General features: G+C 45.8%; 2 protein-coding genes across 2 annotated transcripts; both read left to right on the top strand.

The window, feature by feature from the left end:
- Window positions 1-14,252, top strand: RAPSN (receptor associated protein of the synapse). Its single transcript, XM_027457687.3, has 10 exons — window positions 1-650; window positions 3,130-3,468; window positions 4,760-4,918; window positions 5,252-5,350; window positions 5,448-5,570; window positions 8,188-8,241; window positions 8,904-9,103; window positions 9,721-9,831; window positions 10,332-10,412; window positions 14,183-14,252. Exons 1-8 carry the CDS (start codon window positions 435-437, stop codon window positions 9,791-9,793), a joined length of 1,263 nt encoding a protein of 420 aa, XP_027313488.1. The 5' UTR covers window positions 1-434; the 3' UTR covers window positions 9,794-9,831; window positions 10,332-10,412; window positions 14,183-14,252.
- PSMC3 (proteasome 26S subunit, ATPase 3) lies at window positions 9,992-20,384 on the top strand. Its single transcript, XM_027457686.3, has 12 exons — window positions 9,992-10,244; window positions 10,332-10,412; window positions 14,183-14,308; window positions 15,387-15,491; window positions 17,303-17,365; window positions 18,353-18,490; window positions 18,596-18,739; window positions 18,959-19,107; window positions 19,390-19,486; window positions 19,646-19,791; window positions 19,969-20,050; window positions 20,173-20,384. The coding sequence occupies exons 1-12, from the start codon at window positions 10,218-10,220 to the stop codon at window positions 20,281-20,283; spliced, it is 1,269 nt and encodes a 422-aa protein (XP_027313487.1). The 5' UTR covers window positions 9,992-10,217; the 3' UTR covers window positions 20,284-20,384.
- Window positions 20,385-20,781: the final 397 nt, after the last annotated feature.

A 20,781-nucleotide genomic window follows, 5' to 3' on the forward strand; every position in this document is an offset into this window, starting at 1 on the left:
GGCTCACCCTGACCTTGGGAGCTGGGAAGCCTGACTAGCATTCCTGGGAGCCATGTGAGCAGGACTGGCAGGCGCAGCTGCAGCCAATGGGGGGGCCCAGCAGTGGCTGCTCAGATTGAGTTTCACTCCCATCGCTTGAGATTATTCTCTTTCTCTCCCTGTTGTGTTTTTCCTCTTTGTTTATGGGATTGGACAGCCGAATGCATTGACGGAGTCTTAGCAAGCCAGACGTTTGCCTAATGGATTTGGGATTCTGCCTTCAGTGCTGAACAACCACTCCTTGCCATTGCTTACCATAGCTCCAGCCCCCTTACACGGCTGGGCTTTTATGGCTCCAAGCTTTCCGAGCACACAACCTGCCCTGCTGTATTAGGGCATTTTATGTTGTGTTCTCTCTCAGGTACTTCCTTTTTGCTCTCCTTAGAGGTTAGTATATGAGGCTTTTTAATGCATGGGAGATGGGTCAGGACCAGACAAAGCAACAGATAGAAAAAGGACTCCATCTGTACCAGTCTAATCAGACCGAAAAGGCGCTGCAAGTCTGGATGAGGGTTTTGGAGAAGTCTGCGGATCCTGCTGGCAGGTTTCGGGTTTTGGGTTGCCTCATCACTGCTCATGCAGAGATGGGCAGATACAAAGATATGCTGAAGGTAAGGCAAACTGGAGATGAATGCATGCCATTGTGTCGCATCCACTATGGAGAGTGGCTGGAGATCAGAATGTAAAATCAGGGCTTTCATTGTGCATGCAGTCAGATGTACCAGCTACTGGGTGCATACTGTGGGCTGCCTCATTCACTGTGTTGACTAGCCCACAAGGTACACAGAGTACTGCTTTCATTGGGTCTGGTCCCTCAGGATTCCCAGATTAATGAGGTTCTACAGATAATCGTGGGGACCTTGATTTATTCATCATGTACAGGCACACTGTATGATCAGGCTTCACAAAAAGGCATGCAAACATGGCCTTTATTTTATTTTTTTTTTTTACTGTAAAAACTGTTTATAGCACGTGTTAGTGTTAAAAGAGATCTCCAAATAGAATCTATAGAATAAGTGTCAGTCTTGAGAAGAGGTGTCTGTTATCTTGTTCAGCTGCTGTTTAATATCTGACACAGATCTTACACTTTTTTTATTGTAACTGTTTGCATGGGGACTGATTAAGAGGGGAATGGAGATGCTTTTTTTGCTGGGGGATGAAGGGTGATGAGAGATGTTCCAAGAGGGGTCTGACAGGTTGAGGTCAGAGGTGTTCCCTATTGTCAGGATAGCATTGAAGAAAGAAGGACATAGGGCTTGATGAAAGGTTGGCAAAAAGAAGCTGAAGCTTCACTAAAGATCATGAAGATAAAGCTTCTGAATAACTGAACAAAAGGAAGCTGACAAGTGGGATCTGAGAAGTCACAGAATCCACATATAGTAGCAGGCAGTGTTTAGGAGAGTGACTCAGGAATCTAAAGACAAGAGGATGTTGTAACGGTCTTAAGAAACTATCCCAGCCTGAAATAAGGTCTTGCTAAAGGGCTTTGTTATTCTTGTTCTGATGGTTTTGGCTGCCTCTTAAGAGACTAATCATTCAACATTTAGCATAAAAAGTGAAGAAGGTGCTCACATCTCATTGAAAAGTTTTTGGTAGCTGTGTTTAGAAGGCCGGGGCGGGGGGAGGAATCCTCTTACTAGTAAACCTGTGCACATATCAAAGCCTTACCTACAAAGCAGATGCTTAGCATGAAGACGAAAGAGGGGTATTAATACACTTGGAAAACATTTGAAGAAAAAACAAGAAATTCTGAGAAACCGTGTGGGATTAAGTGGTGGCAGAAACAACGGACTGATTAGAGAAGAGAGAATCGAAAAGGTAAGATGTGGCTACCTGAAGAAAATACTGAAGGCTTCACAGAAACAAGAAACAGGCAAATGAATGGGCCCACAATGCTCGAGCTGTAACTTCTTGCCTGAGAAGAGAACAGAAAACAGGATCAGAGTAGATGAATTCTAGTTCTTCTAGTTAGGAAAGAAAACGGCTTCAGTCAAACTAAGATTTTACACTGCAAATGATCAAAGATAGAGGATGGAGAACTTTAGCAATAAATCATGGGGAGAGGAAATAACAAAAAAAGGGGGGTCTGTGAATTAAACACATGAAATTAACTGGGATTTAAGAAGAGTTATGATGCTCGATCTCTTGGAGAGAGAAATTACTTCACACCAAGGAACGAGGCTGTGACTATCAGGAAGTAATGAAGAACTGACACAAAGGTAAGGGAATTGAGGAAAGCATAAAGTAGTGCACATTGCTGGATACACACAGCAGCCTTCCTAAAGCACTAAGGAGGGGGTGAACATACATACCCAAGCATAAACAGCTTGATTATTTTTTATTTTGTGGAATATGTAATATATTCTAGTGGCTTAATTTATCAACTATTGCCAGTGTGCAAAAGTGAAGCAATTGGTGCCTTTGGGAGTTACCTGTAAATATAACTGTTAATCTCTAATGCAAACACATGGAGAAAATTGCTAAATATTTACCTTTGCTACAGGCATTAATTCCAGCCAGCAGTGTGCTTGGTTCATCACAAAACATACAAGAGAGTCCCTGCTCAGGAGAGCTTGTGGTCTAAAAGAAAAAGACTTTGAATCATTTGTGAGAACTGTATGCAACGAATCCTGAGGGTTATAGAACAAAAATGATTAATACGACTCAACTGTAATTTGACTGTATAAAACTGATGAATGAAGAAGCTTGCTTAGTTTCTTTGAGTACTTTAATAGCTTAAGCATTCCAGAGAAAGCAGAGTAAATTAAACCAAGTGAAAGAAAAATGAGCTGCATTGTCAGATGTTTTCTGCCTTACCTGCTTCTCTTCAGAGCCATTTAACATTTTTTTCCACTTATTGCCATTCCAGTTCATCTTGTCCAAGAGGCAGTGTGGAGAGAGGTTTCTTCAGACTGCTCCATGACTTGTAAACCTCTGGATAACTGCTCAATTTATACAGTGCTGCTCAGCCCATGCTGTGCTGCTCAGAGATGAGCCACTTCTCCAGTGCAGGATGCTACTCTGTGGGTCTTTGAGCTGTATTTATTTAAATTATATGCCTTTTATAAACACTGACTTTTCTACTTGAAGTTTGCAGTGGTACAGATTGACACAGCACGGGAGCTGGAAGACCCAGATTACCTTACAGAGGGCTACCTAAACCTGGCTCGCAGCAATGAGAAACTCTGTGAATTCCAGAAAACGATATCTTACTGTAAGACATGCTTGAACATGCAGGGTACCACTGTGAGCTTGCAGCTGAACGGCCAGGTGAGCCTCAGCATGGGCAATGCATTCCTGGGCCTCAGTGTTTTCCAGAAAGCTTTGGAGTGCTTTGAGAAAGCTTTACGCTACGCACACAACAACGATGACAAGATGCTGGAGTGTCGAGTCTGCTGCAGCCTCGGGAACTTCTATGCCCAGATAAAGGTGCAGTAACCTACGGGATGGGAGGATGGGGGGTGGTGGACTCATTGTGGAAAGAATTGAAAATTGTGTGAATTTCAGCTTAGATGTTTGCTACAGAAAGTGAAGCGCTGGGAGAGCGTTTCAAGTTAAAATCTCTACTTGGTAAAGTCATCAGTGAGTATTCCCCTTTGTAGTAAGGATGGGAGGATTAGTGGAATGCTTATACAGCACAGCAGAAGCAGCTGTGAATTGAAAAGATCAAACTTAACTTCAAAGAAGATCACATCAGAGGAGGCACTGTGCACACAGGGCTGGCAGCCAGAACTCATGGATTCTCTTTCTAGCTCTACCACTATTGCAGGCAAATAGCTATTTGTATGTACAAAACCAGGGAAGAACTGTGGGTGGGGTGATTTGCTAGTTCTAACTAATATCACAAACTCAACAAATAGTTTCACAGAAGTCTTGATTTTTTGTCACTAATGGAAGACTCGCCAACTAAAGTGTTGAAAACGCCTTAAACTTCCCTCATAGTACCAAAAATAAAGAGGCAAATATTATACTGTATACTTTTGAGGTATGGAATAAGAAGAGAGAAGAGAAACTAAAATGTTGAGGTTGCCTTTGTGCATCTTGGAGAATAAATAAATAAAAAAAAATAAAAGCTTTTCATTTTTGCAGCTTCATATATCTCATTTGAAAATGGTTTAGATATCTTTAATAGTTTTATGTACTTATTGTAAAATAAGATTTATTTCTAAAGAGTTTTTAATTCAGAAAGATGCTTAAAGTATTTTTATTAGTTATTGTCGATTTGGTAGGGCTGTAATTTTTTTGTTCCTGTTTCCTGCAATGCTGAATAACCAACCTCTCAGAGATCCTGACTCGCCATATGGAGAACATGAGGACTCCACGTAGATGCTGAAAGTGGAGCTGATGCACGAGCAGAGAGTTTTCAGCCTTTAGTTATAGAAGATGGCAAATGATTCTGGCAGCGTGAGGCTGATGGTGCAATATATAAAATTCATTTGCTGTGTCGTTTCTCCAGTGTCCTGAACACATGGAGTAATATGAATTCAGCATATGGCAATTCCACCTTCCGCAGTTTGATATCCATGTCAATTTAGAAAACCAGGCATGTAGAAGAGGACAGGCAGGGGAAGAAAGGCATACAAAAAAGCAGCTAGCTGTTGCAGCATTAATAAATCAAAAATGGTTGCTTTTTTTTTTCTTTATAATGGTTGCTTTTTTCTCCTTATTTTTTTTCTTTACTTTTGCTGTACCTACTTCTGTCTGCTTGTTTGCCTTGCAGGACTACGAGAAAGCTTTGTTCTTCCCATGTAAAGCAGCGGAGCTGGTGAATGATTACGGGACAGGCTGGAGCTTGAAGTACCGTGCAATGAGCCAGTACCACATGGCAGTGGCCTATCGGAAGCTGGGGCGCTTGGCAGATGCCATGGACTGCTGTGAGGTATAGGGTGCAGGCAGATGCAGAGCATCAGAGGTCTCAGCAAGGGTATTTTGCCTACAGGACAAGACTGAGAGGAAGAAATGCGATGGCATTCACACCTGACTAGATACAGATGTTGCCTCCATGTCTTAGAGTTGTGGTCTCAGTAGCCCTGGGTGCCTCCAAGTTTGGGCCTATGAATGTCCCCTACTTGGGAGTGTGAATGCAATTGTAGTTTCTTTAAAAAGGTTGTGCCATTTCTCTGGAGCTGACCCTTCAGTGGCTGGAGCCCAGCCCAGCCCTGTTCCGAACCAGAAGCAAGCTCTCTTGCTGACTAAAGACTATTTCTTTCAGGAGTCCATGAAGATTGCCCTTCAGCATGGTGACCGGCCTCTGCAAGCGCTGTGTCTGCTGTGCTTTGCTGATATCCATCTCAGTCGCAAAGATGTGCAGGTACAGCTCTTTCCTGCCAGGAAGGACATAGGGGATGGCAAGAGGGTGTAAAAAGCAGGCCAAAGCACAACATGCATTTTCCTCCCCGCTTCTGCAGACAGCCTTTCCTCGGTATGATTCTGCCATGAGCATCATGACAGAGATTGGAAACCGCCTGGGACAGATCCAGGTGCTGCTAGGAGTGGCTAAGTGCTGGATGATCCAGAAGGAGCTGGACAAGGTCAGTTATAAACTTGTTTCTACACAAGTTTTTTAGATGAGATAAGAGCAGTCATTTTCCGAGCTGAATGCCCATCCACATGCAGTAGAGCTGTTGCTCGTACAGCTGCATTTCTCCGAATGGTCCCTCAGTCAGGAATTTGTTGCTAACAGTATGAACATCCATTCTGAGTCAGCCTGATGTCTTACAGAACTGTCTCATTAGTCAGTCCTGATGACTTTAAACACTACTCTGAGAAACTGTTACTGGGGAAAGGAAGTCTGCTCCTTCCGTTGTAGGCAATCAGCTTATCCTTTTGCTCTGAAATAGATTCCACTGCCTACTTTTTAGCAATATGACTAAGCTCCTTATTGTTAGTGACGATTTTTAGACAGCTCTACAGCTCCACCATGTGCTCTGCAGATAAATGTGTCATCAAATTCCTGGAGGAAATTTGAAGGTATATAAACCATGATGTGAAACAGAAATGAGAGCAGAAAATGAGTTGGGAATAGACGACAGGTCAACACAGTGCAAGGAGGTGAAGTTACTTATTTTGCAAATACTTAGGCGGTGTATGTGTCTGAAATACCAGACTGTATTAAATGCTGCAGATTGCACTGCAGGAATGTTAGTGGGCTGCAGAGGGGCATGCTCAAAAGTTGGTCTTGAATGAGTGCTGAACAACCTGCAGAGCCTCTACAGTGACGCATCAAGATGCTGTTTTGGATGTAGATGTGCTGAAGTTACACTCTTATTAGTCATGAGAGACACAAAGTATACGAGGTAAAATGAAGCATCTCAGAAGGAAAGCAGTATGTGTCTGTCAGAAAAGGCAAGTTCAGGGCGCTGTCAGCATCCAAGTTCCCCATGGCAGGAAGTCAGCTGGGTGAGATACACCTTGCAATGTTAGTAACTAAATGCTACGTTTGCATTGGAAGAAGAAACATGTGGACATAAAAACTGCCTAGTGTAATCCCTTCCAAGCCTCACATCTCATATGTGTCCTGTGGTATAGGAGGCAGCAAGTAGGCCTGTAAACAAGTTGAATATTCAGTACTCATCTAACCCCTACATCCCCTGGTCTCACCTTTAGCCATTGCCACCCTCTGCTATCACAAACAGTTCTCACCTGTGAGCGCCTGATGAGGGCTTTGCAGACAATTCTCACCTGTGAGCCCCTGATGAGGGCTTTGCAGAGCCCTGATCTCACCAAACCCATAAAAGAATTGAATGAAGTATGGATTCTGCTCCAGGTGTTAGAGGCAAGTCTACCATGGTGGTCAGGAACCTTATGCCCATTTGCCCCAAACATGACCTCCTCAAATATTACAGTGGTGAATATTCCCCTCACTCCAAGCCTGTTCCTCAGTTTTACCAGTCCCAATTTCCATTTTTCATGCTGCTCATCCCAATATGAGAATTAAGTATGGCAATACTTAACTATTTCCACTTTCAGATTCCCTGCTCTTGTCCCAATCTTCTTTGGCCTCCCAGTCTCCTCACTTAGTCCCAGTCTCCTGTGACTACATGTAGTCAATACTATGCCAATTCCTTCCCTGCCGTTGGCACAGCCTGCTTGCCCAAACTCTTGTGCAGTCTTCATTTTCCTGTCTCAGACAAACAGTCCCCTGTACTTCTCAGCACCTCTTCCTCCGCCTCATGTGCTTCACTTTATTTCTTAGTCTCGGTCATTAATTCCAGGTTTTCCATTACACAGTCGCTCTGCCTGGGCACAGCTCTCAGTTATGTTCCTGCCTCCCTCCTTTGTGAGTTCCTTACCCTAGGCTGCTGCTGCTACCACAGGTCTAATGCCATCTCCACTGCATTCTAGGTGTGTTCTTTCATCTCAGCTGGTCCTCATCCCATAGAATAGTGGTGATGCCAAATTATAGGCTGAAAATTTAATAATGTTCCTCATTACCAATATTGTGTCTCAGGGAAGGTCTCTTCTTCCTCTTGGACCTAACAGTGGGGATCACTGTGGCATTTAAGGGAAAGTAGGGACTCAGCTGGTATAACATAACAGCTGCTATGCTAAACATTTTGCTTCAGACTGAAAAAGAGTGCTAGCAGTACACTCCTACACTGCACCACGTGTAAGTAGGGCAAAGCAGATATATGAAGAGCAGGAAAAAAATGGAGGAGCGTGGTATATTGATAGTGCTGATCCCTTCTCCTCCCTAAGGTACAGATGAAATTGGAGTTGTCTAAAGATTTTTGAGTTTTAGGGCAGGATGGGGAAAAGGCTTGCTTTGCTTGTGCTTCATCCCAATCCTGAAGACACTGTGATTGAGCTTAAATAAGTCTAAGTTTTCTCTGCTTATAAACACCAGCCTCTGCCAATGCCATACCCCTTCTTTGTGTGGTTTATGGCTGAAATGGAAATGTAGCTCTTCGATTATTTGTGGTCTTTCAGGGAACCATAAACGTTTCTTATGGATAAACTTTTTTTTTGGGGGGTATATCTGTCAGGCAGCCATCTTATGTCTCCGGAGTTGCGGGAATGCTTCTTTATCCAAATTCTACTCTGTACCTCTTTACCTCTTTCTTTTATTAACTCCCAGCAGGGTATTTATAGAAGTCTGTTTCTGTTATATCAGACTGAGAACTGATGATGTGTGCTCTCTGTTCACAGGCTCTGGAAAGCATTGAAAAGGGGCAGGAGCTGGCAGAGGGACTAGGGAACAAGGTAGGATACTGCAGCTTCTCTTCAGCACTATCTGTAGTCTTCTGTCAAGCAATTTAAGAAGTCTAGAGTTCATGTATCCACACTTGTTATTGCTTATTAAGGTCTCCATATTAATGATTAAGCGTCATTAATTCATGATTAAGCATCATTAATTGATGCTTGACTTGTTTTGTTAAGTGTTTAGTTGTGGGTATTAGCACAGATGATCATCAATGTGCAAGTCTGTAAAGCGAGGGAGGAATCACAGTGGGATAAACAGGGGAATGGGAAGCAGTAAAAATGCAGTGTGAAACAACCATAGAGCTGGAGGATTAGAGTTCACTTCTTGGCAAATGTTGTTGGCTGAGCAAGAGCTGAACAGCATGCTCGTTGGAGGCAGAGGAAAATGAAATGTAGCATATGTCATGCATAGTTCAGGAACACCATCTTGAAAAAGCTGCAGAGTGCCTCAAACCTGCTCTCCCCTTTTGTGATGCGAGGGTACGGTTAATGTCAGGAAGTGCTGAGAGACCAAATGTCCTTCTGACTGATCCTGTCCCTTGGTCAACCTCCTATGCTGTTTTTTTCTAGCTGGACAATGGGGCTGGAGTAGCCTCCTGTCCCTCTGCTACTGCTCTGTCTTCGTCTTGGTCACTTTTCTTGTTTCTGCCCTTCCTGTGCAGCTTGGCCTGCTGAAGCTCCACTGCCTGTGTGAAAGGATCTATCGCACGAAGGGGCAGCAGCGAGAATTGCGTGACCATGTAGTGAAGTTCCACGAATGCGTGGAGGAGATGGAGCTGTACTGCGGCATGTGCGGAGAGTCGATTGGGGAGAAGAACAACCAGCTCCAGGCCCTGCCGTGCTCCCACTTCTTCCACTTGAAGTAATGAGCTGGAAGTGCTCCACATCCCTGCCATGCCATTAGTCAGGGGCTGTTTGTGTCCAGAGCACACTTCTATCTATGTTATTCCTCAGGCTTTGTCATGCGTAACCGTGTCCCACAGCATCCCATTGAGTATCATGGCCTTGAAGGATGAGATTTAGCCCTAATGTCCATCCCACTTCCATCCTCTAAATGATTGTTCATGCACATCCTTGCCTTGTAGGCAATTTCTAGATTATTTCACTTAATTCCTCCAGGGCAATTCACTTTGGGGCAGTTTGGCTTTTTGCCTTAGGTAGATAAAATCTACCTTTTAGCTAGATTTTGTATGCAGCTGTATAAGGCATTTAGCCTGTTACTGTGCTGGTGGCACCTAAGGACCATTAGCTGTGCATACTTTTATTTTTAGACCTATGTGACAGAAAGTTGGTTCTGAACATCACCTATTTAAGAACACACCAAGGCTCACCCCAGAGGCTTGGCAGCGGGCTCTGCCGTCCCCAGCAGCCCAGGAAAGCAGAGTTGCTCCCCGGGGTGAGGTGGGGAAGGGGTCTGGGCTCTGCCCTGTCCCCTCACCGCCCCCGGGAGCCCGCTGCCAGCCGCCCCTTGCCTTGCAGGTGCCTGCAGACCAACGGGACCCGCGGCTGCCCCAACTGCCGCCGCCTCTCGGTGAAGCCGGGCTACGTCTGAGCGTCCCCGGGGTGCCCCCCTCAGCCTCTCCGCGCTCTGTGTGTACCGCAATAAAGCCGCACCGCAGCCAGCAGCCCGCTGCCGCCCGCGGGGGGACGGGGACGGGGCTGGGAGCGGGAGGGGACCGTGAGGGGGCCGGGGAGGGGCCGCGCGGGGCCGGCTCCGCCCCGAGATGGCGGCGGGGCCATCACGCAGCACTTTTGGGACCGCGCCGCCCCCGCCCGCAGATTCGCCACGGGCGGGCGCGCTGCGGGCCGCGGAGGGGGGAGAGAGAGGCTCTGAGGGAGGCTGGAAGGGTTGCAGGGACCCCGCGCGGACCCCGAGGGGCCGCCGCTAATTTTCGCCTCGCCGTCCGCGGAGGCAGCCGCGGGGAAGCGGCCGTGAGGAATCTGCGGCGCAGCGCCGGCCGCTGAGGGGAGGGAAGATGGCGTCGGTGTGGGACGAGTCTGAGGTGCGGGGCCGGGGCTGGGGGCCGGGGCTCGGGGGCTCGGGGGGCTCGGCGCGGGGCCCGCGGTGACGGTGCGGTTGTGCCCCGCAGGATGGCGTCGGCGAGGAGGTGCTGAAGATGTCCACGGAGGAGATCGTGCAGCGCACCCGCCTGCTCGACAGCGAGATCAAGGTAGCGCGGCCCGGCCCGGCCGGGGAGCGGGGTCCCTGAGGCGGCCGGAGCAGGGCGGGGAGCGGGCCCCGGCCGCTGAGGGGGGAATGAGGGGAAGGGGAGCGCCTGGGGAGCCCGGCCCAGCTCCCTCAGATCCTTCTCTTGCACTCCAGCCCCCTGCCCATCTTGGTGGCCCTGTGGCCCCTCAGCCCGGGTTATCGGCCCCTTTGCTGTAAGGGGGGCCCCAAACCGGGCACCGGCTGGGATCTAACAGCTGTTGAGCGCACTGGGGTAATTGCCTGCCTCCATCTGCTGGCTGCGCTCCTGTTGGCACAGCCCAGGGTGGTGTTTGCCACTTCTGCTGCCGTGGCACGTTGCGGGCTCACACTGAGCCTGTTGTCCCGGGTCTCTTTCAGCACAGCTGCTCCCCAGTCTGTGTCGCCACAGGGTACGCTCGGTTCCCACATGCAGGGCTTTGCATTTGGCCTTGGTGGATTTGTGTGGTTCCTGCACACCTGTTCCTCCAGACCCTCATGGTCCCTCTGAGTGGCAGCTCTGCCTGTGCCTGTATAGACCATTCTCCCACGTTTAGCGTTATCTGCAAAGTGATGATTTTGTACTCCATCCCCTCAGCTGGGTCACTCATAAAAAGGACAAAAAGAACCAGTCCTGGGGTAGACTTGTCCCAAGACCCATAGAGTGGTGTGGGACCCGTCCCATGTACAAGAGCACTTAAAACTTTCAGCTTGTCCCTACTACTTGAGGCTAGCAATATTGAGAAAAATTATTTCGTAAATTCTACAGGGCAACTTTATCCTGCTGCTTCAGGCTTTGCAAGTGTTTCTAACTTCTTAAATTAAAACACCAAAGATAAATTTGTGTCTTGTTTTTAAATAGAGTATGTAGTATAAGCAGCCTCCATTTTGTAGTAAGAACATCACCAACATGGTGGCAGAAATATTTATTGGCACCCTCCCTTCATGTGGTTTTCCTTTAGCATTTCCAATACTGAATTGAATCAAATTTATAAATTTTTATGTTTTTATATAATGCTTTATTTATCAGTGCCTGTAAAGGTTCTGCCCTGTGGATTATTGTGTGTTATACCTAAGTTTTTAGAGAAGAATGGATTTTCCATTAAACAGGACCAATTCAGGTGCAGTGAGTTCTGAGACCATTTGGGGTTACAGTCGGTGGGGCTCATGCTGTGCTCTCAAACTGTGTGACAGCGACCGGGAAAGGAGCAAAGTGCATGTGGGTGTCCACCAGGTGGCACTGAGCACCACCTGTCTTAGGTATGTTAGGCTTGGATGTAAACATGCTTACTGGTGGATGGTGATTACAGAGCTTTCTAATCTTTCAGCCCTTTTTCCTTCTAGTTAGTAGCAAAATCCACAGTAAAATTAAAATTATATAGACATGTAAGAAGTTGAGATTCTCTATTGTGCTCCCAATGTTGGGTTTGTGTGTTTTGTTGTTGTCTTTTTTTTCTTATAGAAAGGTTTTATATCTTATTGAAGCCTAGGCATAGGTCCTAGAACGTGTTTTGAGTAAATTCTGGAAGGTGTTTAGAGCAAATTTGCTGATGATACTAAACTGGGAGGAGTTGTGGACTCTGTTGAGGGTGGAAAGGCCTTGCAGAGAGATCTGGACAGATTGGAGAGCTGGGAGATCACCAACTGCGTGAAGTTTAACAAGAGCAAGTGCCAGGTCCTGCAACTGGGACGGGGAAAACCTGGCTGCACGTACAGACTGGGCAAGGAGATGCTGGAGAGCAGCCCCGCAGAGAGGGATCTGGGGGTTGGGGTTGACAGCAAGCTGAACATGAGCCAGAAGTGTGCCCTGGGGGCCAGGAGGGCCAACCGTGTCCTGGGGTGTATCCAGCACCGCATCGCTAGTCGGTCGAGGGAAGTGATTGTCCTGCTCTGCTCCGCACTGCTGCGGCCTCCCCTCAAGCACTGTGTGCAGTGCTGGGCACCACAGCACAAAAAGGATGTGAAACTGTTGGAGGGTGTCCAGAGGAGGGCAACAAAGCTGGTGAAGGGCCTAGAGGGGAAGACGTACGAGGAGCAGCTGAGGACACTGGGCCTGTTCAGCCTGGAGAAGAGGAGGCTGAGGCGGGACTCATTGCAGTCTACAGCTTCCTCGTGAGGGGGAGTGGAGGGGCAGGTGCCGAACTATTCTCCATAATCACCAGTGATAGGACCCGAGGGAATGGTGTCAAACTGCAGCAGGGGAGGTTCAGGCTGGACATCAGGAAGAGGTTCTTCACTGAGAGGGTGGTTGCACGCTGGAACAGGCTCCCCAGGGATATAGTCACGGCACCAAACCTGTCAGAGTTTAAGCAGCATTTGGACTGTGCTCTTAGTCACATGGTTTGAATTTTTAGGTAGATCTGTGGTGCCAGGAGTTGGATTTGATGATCCTTATGGGTCCCTTCCAACTTGGGATATTCTCTGATTCTAGGTTACTTCAAGGCATAAGCTACGGGTCATGAACTGAAAAAACAGCTCATAAATTGGAAGAGGTTCCGCAGGGGCGTGAGGGTGACCCTTTCACTGGGAGGGCAGTCAGGCAGTGGAACAGGCTGTCCAGTGAAGTTGCAGTCCCCATTGTGTAGTCCTATTCTTTGGCTCTGGTAATTAAAATTTTACAAGACTCAGTTGGGCTCAGTCCTGAGCTACTTGGTGGGAGCGCACAGCTGGCCCTGCTCTGAGCAGGAGGTCGGGGCAGAGGCCCCCAGAGCTTCCTCTCAGCCCGAGTTGTCTGATGAGCCCGATGAGGACCTGGCTATCTTCCTTGTGGGATGCAAGTCATGGATATTACCCTAGCGTTGAATGTTTTGCTTTTAAGAACAAGGAGGTTTTTTTCCCTACAGAAGCAAGTGATAAGTTTATTTCTCATATGGTCTTGTAGAACGTAATGGCTTTATAAAAATGGCACCTGTTTTTCTTTGTTCCACTGGGAGCAGCAGCATCTCACTGCAAAGTCCCGCTTCTCTCAATAGATACGAGCCCTAATTCTGCCATTCCCTGTTCATACCTTGTTTGCTTTCATGCTTTATTGCGATTCTTTTAAGTTTAGGGAGTTTCTTCCTGTTTGTTCCTATGCTATTGCTTGTAATTTAGGCTTGACATCAGGAGGGGCTTCTTCACAGAGAGGGTGGTTGCACACTGGAACAGGCTCCCCAGGGAAGTGGTCACTGCACCGAGCCTGTCTGAATTTAAGAAGAGATTGGACTGTGCGCTTAGTCACATGGTCTGAACTTTTGGGTAGACCTGTGCGGTGTCAAGAGTTGGACTTGATGATCCTTAAGGGTCCCTTCCAACTCAGGATATTCTATGATTCTATAATTGTGTCAGTGTTCCAGTACCCAATTCTTCTTTAAATCAGCAGAAAGTAACTTTTAAATGGATGCATGTAGATGTGTATATATATATAAATACATATAAAACAAATAATAATAAAAGCTAACAGTTTTTATTATTATCTAGGCCATATTGCAACCCTGTGAGCTGATGTGTTGATTGGGCCAAATGTATCAAGTGACATGGGGAGGAAATTACTAAGGGATATTGATTAGAGACCAGAATGGACTGCATAGCTCTAACTCCTAACGAGTTTTGGCTATTTTGCTGTCTTCTCTTTTTCTATTACGTTTCCCTTTATCTATGCTGTCTCCTCAGACTTAGGTTTTAGAATTGTGTTACTTTTAGAACAACGTATACGTTTTATATTGCCTTAGACTTCTGATGTTATTTCTACCTCTTTCTTCTGCATGCTGAATCCAGATCATGAAGAGTGAAGTGCTCAGGGTGACCCATGAGCTTCAGGCCATGAAGGATAAGATCAAAGAGAACAGTGAGAAGATCAAAGTGAACAAAACCCTGCCGTACCTTGTCTCTAATGTTATTGAGGTGAGAGCAGCGTGCTTTTCTGGAGCAGAGTGAGAAGTGTGCACAATTTATGTCAGGAGGGAGGAGGGCAGGGGAGCTCATTAGTAATTTGAGTCATGGCATATTCTCAAACCACTAATGATCCTGGAATCAGAACTTCAGGTTTTTCTCTTGGTTTCATTTGTGACCTGGAAGTGCTTATATCACTTGCCCATGTCTTGTCTGGGTCATTTCTCAGGCAGGTGTAAGCTGCTGGACATCTCTACACAACACAGCTGTCAGAGGCACTGCCTTGCTTAGCACAGACTTGGATATGTGAAATCTGGCATGTGCTTTCCAAAAGTTGTGGCTCAATGAATGGAAAGTGATGGCTCTGGTAATTAAAAATCTGTAAACTGTGCCCGGCTTTGCATTAAGATAAGTTCTGTGGTTAAAGCAACAGTAGCTAAGAGACCCTAATCAGAAAGATTTTTATGAAAGGAAAAAGGAAGAAGAGAATGGATTGGAATTTACAACATTTAGAGAGTTTTATTTTTAACTAATAAGCACCACAGAGCAGTCCCTGCTCATTCAGGGACTTGCTGACCAAGTCGTATGAATGCAAGAGCTTCTGTCCTTTAGCCACTTACACATCCACATCATCATATACCTGCCTTGTTCATTGTAAGAGGCTAGTTAAGTTTGCAAAAGCCTGGAGAAGGGCCAGATGCTACATTACATTCTTTTTGTAATTCAGTAATTTTGCTGATCTGATTAAAAAAAAAAGTGTTGGTGGTTCTACTTTTTAAAAGGTTGTTGTTTTGTACTTGTGTTTTCAAACTTAATGAACTTAAGTCTTAATGTGAGCTGCTGTAATGGGAAAAGAAATCAGTGCCATTAGCTACTGCTTTGTTATGGGCTTGATAGTGTCTTCCTGTTTGCTGCTTCATGAGGAAAGGAAGAGATGAATTTTTATAGGGTACTTTAAAGCATTTAGGATTCTACCACTAATGGATAACGGAAAGTTTTTTCCTACTCCATGTAGTTTAGAAGCATTAAATCTGGGGGCATGCTGCTAGCCTGGTTACATTACAAGGAATTCTCTTGCTCTGGTTTTCAGCTACTGGATGTTGACCCCAACGACCAGGAGGAGGATGGAGCAAACATTGACCTGGACTCCCAGAGAAAGGGCAAGTGTGCTGTCATCAAGACCTCTACGCGCCAGGTAAGAGCCATGTGCCCAACGAGGTGCGAGGAGCAACTAGGAATAACATCGGTCTGTTACTTCGTGAGGTTGGTCGCCTCACCGGTAGGGATGTAAATACAGCAGAGACATTTAACGCTGCCTTTGCCTCTGTCTTTATCACTGATCATGGGCCCTGGAGCCCTGAGCTGGAGGACCATGGCTGGGGAAATGATAAACTCCCAGCCAACCCTGCACTTGTTTGGGATTTGCTGCTCCAGATGAGTGTGCCAAAGTCTGTGGGTCAGATGGGATTCATCACAGGGTACTCAGAGAGCTGGCTGATGTCATCATAAGAGCTTTCTGTTATTTTTCAACAGTCTTGGGAATCTGGGGAGGTCTGAGCCAGCCAAGAAGCTGGCTAAATTTGCCCCAGTTTTCAAGAAGTGTAAGAAATACCCTGGTAGTTACAGGCCCATCAGTCTGACTTCAGTGTCTGGTAAAATGATGGAGAAGATTACTCTGGGAGTTATTGAAAAGCTGCAGTCATTGGTCATAACTAATACAGGTTCATGAGGGAGAAGTTCTGCTTAACTAATTTAGTGTTCTTTTACAGTAAGGTTACCCATGTAGCTGGCCAAGGGAACCTAGATGATGTGATTTAGTATTTTGATTTCAGCAAAGTTGTCAATACTGTGTCTCACAGCATCCTTCTGGACAAAATGCCCAGCACACAGCTAGACAAGTACCTAATGCAATGGGTGAACAACTGGCTGATGGCTCAGGCTCAAAGGGTTCTGGTAAATACAGTTACATCGGGCTGGTGGCCAGTCTCTAGTGGGGTTCCCCAAGGTTCCATTTAGGAATAGTTCAATGTTTTCATAAGTGATCTGGATGCAGGATTTGAATGCATACAAAGTGTGTGGGTAACACTAAATCAGGAGGAGCTGCTGACTCCCCTGAAGATAGAGAGGCCTTGCAGAGAGATTTTGACAAATTAGTTCTGAGCAATTGGCAACTGTGTGAAATTTAACACAGCAAGTTCTGGATTTTGCACCTGGGACAGGGTAATCCTGGACATATGTACTGAGAGGCTGGGCAGCAGCCCTGTGGAAAGGGATCTGGGGGTTCTGGTCAATGGCCAGACATGAGTCACCAGCATGTCCTGGCAGCCAAAAGGGACAACCACACCCTGGGGTGCACCAGGCACAGCACAGCTAGCTGGGTGAGGGAAGGGATTGTCCTGTTCTGCTCTGTGCTGGTGTGGCCTCACCTTGAGTACTGTGTGCAGGTTGTGGCGCCACAGTGTGAGGATATAAAGCTCTGAGAGAATATCCAAAGGAGGGCTACAAAATGGTGAAGGGTCTGGAGGGCAAGATGTGTGAGGTGTGGCTGAGGTCCCTTGATTTGTTCAGCCCGAGCAGAGCAGGCTGAGGGGAGGCCTCATGGCAGCCTGCAGCTCCCTCACGAGGGGAGCGGAGGGGCAGGCGCTGAGCTCTGCTCTCTGGGGACAGCGACAGGACCCGAGGGAATGGCATGGAGCTGGGACAGGGGAGGGTCAGGCTGGGGGTTAGGGAAAGGGTCTGCACCCAGAGGGGGTCGGGCACTGGGACAGGCTGCCCAGGGCAGTGGTCATGGCACTGAGCCTGCCGGAGTTCAGGTGGTTAGACAGTGCTATCAGACACGCCGTTTGATTTTTGGGTGCTGCTGTGTGGAGCCAGGAGTTGGACTCAACGGTCTCTGGGGGGTCCTTTCCAACTTGGTGTATTCTATGGGTCTGTGACTGTATGAATGCTGAAAAGAGTCTTACCGTAGTACAGCTGGTTTTGCTTACTTTGATCCCTTTCCTATAGACATATTTCCTGCCTGTTATTGGCTTGGTGGATGCTGAGAAGTTGAAGCCTGGAGACCTAGTGGTGAGTGATGTTGTGACTGTTAGGAATTTCAGAAAATTCCAAGTATCTTGTCCTTTAGAAAGGAGACAATCTGTCCAGATTATTTTGAGACCATTTCTATACTAAAATTCTAATAAAAATGAATATCATGGGTTTATTAATATTTGTAGTATAGAAAAGTAGTGGTGGGGGTTATTTATATATATATAAATATATATATATGGGGGTATAGATCTATATATGTATATCTATATACTTATATAGTATATAAGTATATACTATAAGTATATATATATAAGCTATATATATAGTATATACTATATATATATACATATATATATACATATATATAGTATATAGTATACTATATAGTATACTACATATATATTATATATTATATAGTATGCAATATATATATATATATTATATAGTATACTATATAGTATATATAGTATACTATATAATATATACTATATATAGTATATAGTATACTATATACTATATAGTATATATATATTATATAGTATAGTATAGTATACTATACTATAATATATATAAATATATATTATATTATATTATATATATAAATATAAATATATATTATATATATTATATTATATATATAAATATATATATAATATAGTATATAATATACTATATATATATGTATATATATATAGTATATAAGTATATACTATATACACTTTTATATATATACATATATGTGTGTGTATATATATATATGTATATATATAAGTGCCCAAAATTTGGATATCTCCCTAGTAAGCTTTCTGTTAGCAATCTTTTGTACCATAAGTAAATTGGGCCTCTTCCTTTTAAAACGTGCCCAATTTGTTGCAATGTTGTCCACCATGCCAAACTGTTGTGATTTGATGGTGTTAAGCTTGTTATCCCTGCATCCTTGGTGCGCAGAGGATCATGTCTGAATGTGTGTTCATTAACTGCTATCTGAAGGGCCTGTTAATAGCAAAGAGCTTGTGTTTGCAGGGTGTGAACAAGGACTCGTACTTGATCCTGGAGACTCTACCCACTGAGTATGATTCACGGGTGAAAGCCATGGAGGTGGATGAGAGGCCCACAGAGCAGTACAGTGACATCGGGGGACTTGATAAACAAATCCAAGAGGTGATACCAGTGTGACCAAGGACAGCAGTCTTTGAACTTCTCAAAACGGGCAGCCTGGATTCGTGGCGTTTGGTTTTATGTCTTAATACTTTTCTTTTGCTGCAGCTTGTGGAGGCCATTGTCCTGCCAATGAATCACAAGGAGAAGTTTGAAAACTTGGGTATCCAGCCTCCCAAAGGAGTTCTTATGTACGGGCCTCCAGGAACAGGGAAGACACTTTTAGCTCGAGCGTGTGCTGCCCAGACCAAGGTAAAATGCACCTTAGAAAATGTATGCTGCTGTAGAATAGTAGCTGAAAAAGAGTAAGGACACTTCCAAGGGGAAAGGGAGTATATCTACATACTGGTGTTACTTGGGAAGGTTGGGACTTTTTGTTTGCTTATTTGCTTGTTTTAAGTAAGAGCTTGTGTAGTACTCAGAACTGGCACTACTAAGAAACTAGACACAGGATTGTCTTTCACTTCCCAGGCTACGTTCCTGAAACTTGCTGGTCCACAACTTGTGCAGATGTTCATCGGTGATGGAGCTAAGCTGGTACGAGATGCTTTTGCTCTAGCCAAGGAAAAGGCTCCTTCCATCATCTTTATTGACGAACTGGATGCCATTGGAACTAAAAGGTGAGGTACAGGCCATGTTACAAAGCTCTTGGGCTGTCCCTTTTGCCTGTGTATGTGAGGGAAGTCGAGCTTAACACACGGCCTGTTCAGAAACAGGGTAAAACAAAGCACAGATACAGTGTTTGCCACAGTCCTTGGGCTCAAAGTACATGTGCTTGAGTGCAATACATGAGCTTAACCAAGGCTGTGAACTGCAGTCATTCTGCCTTTTTATGTGATTAAAAACATAGGGGCAGGGTGGCCGGGTTCTAGCTGATTTTCCCCCCCTTGTTTCATCCTCAGGTTTGACAGTGAGAAGGCTGGGGATCGGGAGGTGCAGAGGACCATGCTGGAGCTGCTCAATCAACTTGATGGTTTCCAGCCTAACACACAAGTCAAGGTTGGTGTCTAGCAGAGCACTACCAGGGGCCAGCGCATTTTAGCAGGGGAAGAAAAACAACATTAAAATTATGTCCAGGGAATAAGCTGGGTAGATCCATGGGGAGGAGAGAGGCCCGTCCTCCAGGTGCCTCAGTCTGATCACCGTGCTTCTACTTAGGTGATCGCTGCAACCAACCGAGTTGATATCTTGGACCCAGCTTTGCTCCGCTCTGGACGATTAGATCGCAAGATTGAGTTCCCGATGCCTAATGAGGAGGCCAGAGCCAGAATTATGCAGATCCATTCACGCAAAATGAACGTCAGGTATGGAAGAGGCATGACCTGGGGCTGTGTTTGCCACTCACATTGGGGGGTATGTCAGGGCTGTGGCGTGGTGGTAGGCACTGTACTGTGGTGAGAGCTCACTCGGGTCTTGGAAGCGCTGTCCCTTGCTTCTGTTTGGGACATGTGCTCAGACTTCTCCCTCCCTGCTCCTATCAGCCCTGACGTGAATTATGAGGAACTGGCGCGCTGCACGGACGATTTCAATGGAGCCCAGTGCAAGGCTGTGTGCGTTGAAGCGGTAAGTGTTCTCCTACAGCAGCCAGCACTGGTAAGGGGGGGATGAGAAAGCTCAAGTGGAGCACTTCATCAGAACTGATGTAGCGCTCACATGCCATCACTAAATACTGTCTTGTTGGGCAGGGGATGATTGCCCTCCGCCGTGGAGCTACAGAGCTCACCCACGAGGACTACATGGAAGGAATTCTAGAGGTTCAAGCAAAGAAAAAAGCCAATCTGCAGTACTATGCCTGATCTCTGCCCAGTCAAGGTTGTGGCCTTGGCAGAGCACAGGACTAGACTGGACTGTATCCCTTTCTGTCTGGAAAAAATAAAGCATTTTTTCCCTCTAAAAAGGGTGATGTGTTGGGGCTGTCGCCCTTGCTTAGTGGTTCTACATCTACAAAAGGCAAGGGGAGACCCGTCTGTCCTCGGTGCCCGTCGTGCTGCCTTTGGAGCCTTCTGCTAGGACTGGATTAATTCCTGCTCTGCTGCTTCAGAATGAGGACCAACAGGTACTGTTGTACTTACTGCAGTAAGTGTACTTGGATATCTGCGGCTCAGACAGCATTCCCCCTTTTTACCTGTGCAGCCAGGGAACAGAGTGTACAACTTTGTTACGATCGTAGAATTCTTTTCAGCAAACACTCATTTTGCAGGGGAGAGGTGAACAGGATTCGCACATGAACGATGCTGTAACTATAGCATTTAAACTTAGCTCTGGAATATTTTACACCATATGTACGTGAGCTT

This window comes from Anas platyrhynchos, chromosome 5, assembly GCF_047663525.1.
Source record: "Anas platyrhynchos isolate ZD024472 breed Pekin duck chromosome 5, IASCAAS_PekinDuck_T2T, whole genome shotgun sequence".
NCBI classification, from domain to species: Eukaryota; Metazoa; Chordata; class Aves; order Anseriformes; family Anatidae; genus Anas; species Anas platyrhynchos.